This window comes from Lactuca sativa, chromosome 8, assembly GCF_002870075.4.
Source record: "Lactuca sativa cultivar Salinas chromosome 8, Lsat_Salinas_v11, whole genome shotgun sequence".
Lineage (NCBI taxonomy): Eukaryota > Viridiplantae > Streptophyta > Magnoliopsida > Asterales > Asteraceae > Lactuca > Lactuca sativa.
Genome location: NC_056630.2, coordinates 123,172,481 through 123,179,570, shown reverse-complemented (window position 1 = coordinate 123,179,570; position 7,090 = coordinate 123,172,481). Strand labels below are relative to the sequence as shown.

At 31.0% G+C, this 7,090-nt stretch overlaps 1 protein-coding gene across 2 annotated transcripts; it reads left to right on the top strand.

Moving 5' to 3' along the window:
• Nucleotides 1–5,729, top strand: LOC111919331 (protein NRT1/ PTR FAMILY 3.1). Of its 2 annotated transcripts, XM_023914923.2 has the most exons (4): nt 1–160; nt 3,821–4,038; nt 4,143–4,708; nt 4,781–5,729. In XM_023914923.2, exons 1-4 carry the CDS (start codon nt 64–66, stop codon nt 5,670–5,672), a joined length of 1,773 nt encoding a protein of 590 aa, XP_023770691.1. In that variant the 5' UTR covers nt 1–63; the 3' UTR covers nt 5,673–5,729. The 2 variants fall into 2 exon arrangements, with proteins under 2 accessions (XP_023770691.1, XP_042753728.1); XM_042897794.2 differs by lacking the exon at nt 1–160 and having other exon boundaries at nt 3,862–3,994.
• Nucleotides 5,730–7,090: the final 1,361 nt, after the last annotated feature.

Here is a 7,090-nt window from a genome sequence, read left to right as displayed (position 1 = left end):
GCATATTATTGTTTGAATCAGCCACTTGTGAAAGCTTCAGTTTACTCCAAAAACATCAACAAGATGGAACCAGAAAATGAGCACATGAAAGATGAAGAAAGTATGGATGTTGCAAAGCGAAAGAAGCTTGGTGGGATCAAAACCCTTCCCTTTATCCTTGGTATGTATACTCAAACCCGACTCATATTTCATGATCTATTAAAGCTTCTAGCGATCGAGTATACATATGTTTGGTAATATATTAAATCTGGTATCCATACTCACAACACAACCTTGAAACTAATGCGACAACACAAGTTTAGATATGAAGGAATTGATTGATGATTAGGTCCAACAGGGTAGAGACGCACAGCGGAAGAGAAATAATTGTTTGATTGCTAGATTTAAATAGCAATCGATGCACCATGGATTGGATGATATGACTTAATTAATCCAATAAGTTATATACTTAGTGTATTTTTTTTTCTTAATGTATAAATAACAACTTAAAAAGATAAATCAAAATATGAATCATATATATACAAATACTAGGTGTGAGACCCATGTATTACATGGGTTCATTTAAAAAAATTAAATATAAAATTTTAACAATTTGAAAAGTTTGAATTTATAAGAAAAATGATGAATCTTTTGAATTATTAAAATTAAAAAGACTTTAATGTATTAGATACATTAAATATATAAACCATTTCTAATAAATACCTTACATATATATTACCTTCCATATTAAATGTGGAATTTTAATTTAATAAAATGAAAAATACAATAAAATAACAAGTGGAAAATATAAAATCCTACTTAATAAATGAAGATTTTTTTGCCACTTGTCAAATTTTCAAGAGTTTTGTCACATGTAATTTTGTGAGAGTTTTAGAATTATTATTTTTCACTTGTCATTTTTTGAGAATTTCCATTTTTTAAAATAAAATTTCAAATAAAGAAAGAGAATCATTCTATTAATTTAATAATAAAGTCTCATAAATGCTCTAAATAAGATTTGATTTTTTTTATAAATGTTTGAAAAGATTACATTATGATATGTAAAAGTATTATTCTATAAAATATTTAATGTTTAAATATTGATATTAAATTTTTATTTTTAATAAACCCGTGTAATACACGGGGCTCACAACTAGTTTAAAAATATTAGAAAATGTCATGTGTCTAAATAAAGAATAAAATGACATGTGGCAAAATAATTCTTATTTATTAGGGTATATATTCTTCTTTCCATTATATTCAATGGGTTATTCACTTCTCAATTAATTTTATTTAAGTATATCCCTATTTATAAATTTATAATTAATTACATTCGGTACATACATATTTATATAAAAAGCAATTATTACTTATATCAAATGTTTAAAAGTTCGTACAAAATATTTGTTATTTAAGTATTTTATCATTTCATCATTTTATAATTCAATGTTAGTTTTTAAGACATTTTTATTATTTATTACATAGCAAATTCATATCTACGACATTGACCATAGAATTTGTTAATTCGACATAGTTAAATAGTGGGTGATTAATTCCTAATAAATAATAAATAAGTAAATAAGTAACTTTATTTAGTGACCGTTTTCTTGTTCCCGTTAATTCGCAATGAATAATGACTTATTGAAGAAAAGTTAATATGCATGAATTTATCATCTCAATAAAAGGTTGTATGCATGAATATATTTATTTTTTGAGACTATAACTATGATTGACATATTAATTAAAAAGTTAGTTGTTAAATAGAAAATTAATTGATAGCTAAACATTTAATTGATAAAAAAAAAAACAATGTTTAGTAAAATTACCTCAAATATATAAAATGACATAAAATGATATTTTAAATAAATGTGTTTATATAATTAATTAGGGTGTATATTGAAAATTAAAAAATAAAATAAAATAAAACTCTCCTAAAAGGTCATCTAAATAACTTTTTAAAAAGTTAGCTTATAATCCACTTTTTGACTTATCAAACATGACGACATAAAAAAAAAACTCGAAAAATAAGATAGTTGCGACGCATCAAAGATAACATAAATGACTTTTTTACATATATTTCACCAAATAAATTAAGGTCGGACACATTTCTTGTAAAATATTATTAAAAAAAAATTTTAACGCTCAAGACAAAAAAAGTGCACCAATTTTTAAAAATCAAGATTCCATAAAATAAAAATAAAAATAAAAATAAAAATAAAAAGTGATAATACCTTTTTTATGTTTTTTTCAAAGATAAAACATTATCAAAATTTATAGTTTTATTTTTAAATGCATTTTGCTTCACTAAATCTATTCTTCGTTTATGTTTTGACACTTCTCTTTATAATATATCAAAGTGAACTAATAATTTCATTCTTATTATATCCTTCAAAACTAAAAGCATTATATTTTTCATATAATTTAATTTGAACGTATAGCCAAATACACTTTCAAAATTTGACTTAGGCTTTTGGGGTTTAGTTTTATATTGTAAATGTTTACATATCGGTGTCAAATCTTAATTAATATTCATAACATATTTAAAAAAATTACATTGTTAATAATATAAATGAGATTTGTAACATGTAACTATACTTTAACTTACATATTATTATTATTTTCTTTTAAATTTTTTTAGTGGTATAGTATTAAATAAATTTCTTAATCGAATGCCCTTTTATAATTAGAGGCCTCATGTGACCGCATGATCCGCAAGGCCTAGGGATGAGCAGCGGAACATAGTATCCGCTTACGGAACCATAACTGTCTTAGAATTGTCGGTTCCGGAATTGAAATCGCCTTAAGCGGTTCCAGTTTCGGTTCTCATTTTTACGGAACTGCTAGGTACCAGCCGGAACCGATATATATATATATATATATATATATATATATATATATATATATATATATATATATATATATATATATATATATATATATATATATATATATATATATATCACAATTACATAGTTTGTACAATATCTTAAATAAAATTTTAGAATTTTAAGCAATTTCTTTTGAACATTTAAATCGGTAGAATTTATTTATAGGTTCTAAGAACTATGCATATATTTACTCATGATATTATTTATGATAGTGATATTTTCTAATCCTCATTTTTAAGACGAAGTGAATTTCATATTGATGTTATTGATAAATTTATTGTAAGTTTACGATAGATATATTTTTATAAGTTTTAAAAATTCAATAAATTTAATAAACCATATACCGGCTAGCTATTGGAACCGCTACCTGCCGATTGCAATTCCAGTTCCAACATTTTAGGAATCGCTGTTTCGATTCCGGTTACAAATAAAAAAGATGGATACCTGACTACGCTCATCTCTGTAATACCCGGCATGGAATAATAATATAATATATTAATCAATTTTTAAAATATTTATTAGTTTTGACGTGAGATGAGTTGGTGTTTGTATACATGAAACAAGGTTTTTTTTGACTTAATCATTAAATCGTTCGGTCCAGATTAACGCAATATATAAATGACTAGATCAAATGCTTAACATATTATGCATATTAAGTCCCAAAGAAACATCCAGTAATAATTAGTACTCGTATTTTTAAAAGTATATGACATTGTTTATATCAAATATGCATCCTTTATACTAGTATTTTATAACTAAATAGTTTTTATCATTTTGAATGTAGAATTAAAACATATACTGAGCATATTTATCATTTAACACTAGACAAAAAGGGGCAAAATGTTAATTTACCAACGAAAAATTGTTGAATTTCACAATGGACACCATGCATAGATATATCCTTGTCATGTGTAACAAGCTACCAATGAAGCTAGCTTTTGATGATTTGGCAGCAAATGAGATATGTGACAGATTCGCCGCTACCGGATTCCATGCCAATTTGATCACATACTTGACCCAACAACTCAACATGCCATTGGTCAAGGCTTCCAACACTCTCACCAACTTCAACGGCGTCGCTAGTTTTATGCCCATCATTGGTGCACTCGTCGCCGATTCTTTCGCCGGTCGTTACTTCACCATCATCATCGCCTTGCTCATCTACGAGCTGGTTCAATTCTTATCGATTTCCACTCCACAGTCCACACCACCTACTCATATATACACATGCATTAATAATGAAACCTAACGATCGACTTCATATCATCTCTGCAGGGAATGATCATCATTACTATATCATCAATCTTGCCTCAATTCCGGCCACCGCAATGTCCGACCCAAGTCAACTGCAAAGAAGCGTCATCATCTCAACTATCGGTGCTGTATATCTCCCTCCTCCTTACCTCAGTCGGGTTAGGAGGAACTCGGCCGTGTGTCGTTGCGTTTGCGGCTGATCAACTTGACATATCTAAATTGAAAACACAAGCAAAAACAACCAGCTGGAATTTCTTCAACTGGTACTACTTTTTCTTGTCGCTCGCAAGTCTATCTGCTCTTACGGTGGTTGTTTATATCCAAGATAGGGTGAGTTGGGGTTGGGGACTTGGGATTCCAACGATAGCAATGGGTATTGCATTCGTAGCATTTTTAGTAGGTTCTCCGCTTTATCAGAACATAAAACCACAAGGAAGCCCGTTTGTTAGACTTGCTCAAGTGATCGTTGCTGCAACAAAGAAATGGAAAAGCGTGGTGCCTTTGGATGATAATCTTCTTTATCAGAATAAAGAGCTTGATGCAAGTATTTCTAAGGATGGACGACTTGTTCACACAAATCAACTGAAGTAAGATATGTCAAAACATACATGCACACTATTATTCTATTAATATTGAATCTTTATTCTATGTTTTTGAAGGTGGTTTGATAAAGCTGCCATAGTTACCGATGAAGACACCGATCTCATTTCAAACTCACCAAAGCTCTGGCGAATCGCTACTGTCCACAGAGTTGAAGAACTAAAGTCCATGATTCGATTGTTGCCAATCATATCAACAGGAATAATTTATGTAATGGCTTATTCACACCAAGCTAGCTTCACCCTCACGCAAGCTCGCACCATGGATCGCCATCTCTCCCCCTCATTTGAAATCCCTCCGGCGAGCATGGCAGTCTTCGGTGTCATCGGCACCCTTGTTACTCTAGCATTATACGATCGTGTATTCGTCCCCTTTGCATATCGCTTCACAAAAAACCCTTCAGGAATCACATGTTTACAAAGAATCGGTGTAGGTTTTGTCGTAAACATTCTGGCAACATTTGTGGGATCATTTGTGGAGATTAAAAGAAAACAAGTAGCAAGAAATCATAACTTGCTCGACAAACCAACTGTAATGATACCCATAAGTGTGTTTTGGTTGGTTCCTCAGTATTCACTTCATGGTGTAGCAGAAGCGATGTTCCACGTTGGTAAACTCGAGTTTCTTTATGATCAGTCGCCGGAAAGTATGAAAAGCACGGCGTTGGCTCTTTACTGGAGTGCAATTGCAGTTGGACAGTATGCAGGGACGTTAATGGTGACCATGGTTCATAAGTACACTAATAAAAACGGGAGAAATTGGCTCCCTGATCGGAATTTGAATAGAGGTAGATTGGAATACTACTACATGCTAGTTAGTGGGATTCAAGTTTTAAACCTTTTTTATTATTTCGCATGTGCATGGTTTTATACTTATAAGCCATTGGAAGAGCATGCAAAAAGTAAAGAAGATGGAGATTTGGAGTTAGTCGTAGATAACACTACAATTTGACGATTGTAATCTGATTCTTTTATATGGAAAAACGATATGAAAATGGCTTTAATTCTAGCTAGCTAGTCTTTATTGAATCCTCTCAATGAGTAAGTAATCCAAAAACCCAACAAGAAAGTCAAATTCAAATGTTCATTAAGCCTGGCATGACATCATCATCTTTATCTCTCTTATCGTCCATGTATTTTCCATTCGAATTTCCTTTGCATGCTTCATGTTCTTCATATTCATCGGTTTCTTGCATCTTTTCTTTTCCTTTGCCTTTTGGGTCACTCTTTTTTGCCATTTCTTCTTGTTCATATAATGCCATCCTAACAGCAAATGTTGTCTTTCTTGCCGTTGCTCTTCCTCTTCCTCTTTTTGCCGTTGCTCTTCCTCTTTTTCCAGCTTTTTCCATGGGCGACTTACGCTTACGCTTCTTCACTTCTCCTTGCCATTCCTCGCCACTACTTTCGCTACTTTTTTCATCAGCTTTATCGTTTGACTCTGTCTGTGTCTGTTCTAGACCTTCATTATTTGATCTTGACTGTGTCTGTGACTCTTCTCTCTGTTCTTGACCTTCATTGTTTGCTCTCGCCTCTGCGAGTCTTCTTGCGTGAAAAGGATTAGTCTTCGATACCCGAGCCATTGGATTTTAAGCACAAAATCTCAAAACTAGTCTTACTCCTATGTGTGTTTGATTTCAAAACCAGAAAAGTTCCGGAAAAAAATTGAATCCAGGAAAAAGAAGTATCACATAATGTACAAGGAAGAATATGACTAAAGAAAGAATGTCTCTTTATGTCAGGATCGAAATTGAACAACAGAATGGAACAATGATCCTAATAAACAGTAAAAAGAGAAAAAAATTAAGATCCTCAGAAACTAAAAGGTAAAGTGGAATATCGATTCAGATGGAAACATAAATCAGATTCGATTCGTAAAACAAAGTCAAGAAAGTAAACTACTGAATTCTCACGAAAGGGTTGAAGAAGACTGAACATAATGAACACAATAAGAAAAAGATTCAAGTATTTGCAGAATTTGTTAACAGAAATCAAAGATTACAAATAAAACTATGTAAAATATTCACGAACATTTCAAAACACGACTAAGAAGCTTGAATTAAGAGAGATTCAAAATCTTGATACAAATTCAAAAACCCTAAATGAGCGCCAAGAGTAGAAATTAAAGCAAGAACAGGGAGGAAGAGGGAGTAAAGATTCGTAATGTAAATGAAATGCGAATCGATCATATATATGATCAGACTATCGAGTGCGAGTAATAAACAGAGTAGGCCAATTAAGAAACTGTTATGAAATTTCGAAAATTCCAAACAAGAAACTGAAATTTGACATCAGTAGAGAGATGAATGTAACTAAAAGAGAGAGAGAATGGTACCTATGAATGAAGCATTTGATTACTTGAAAATGTAATCA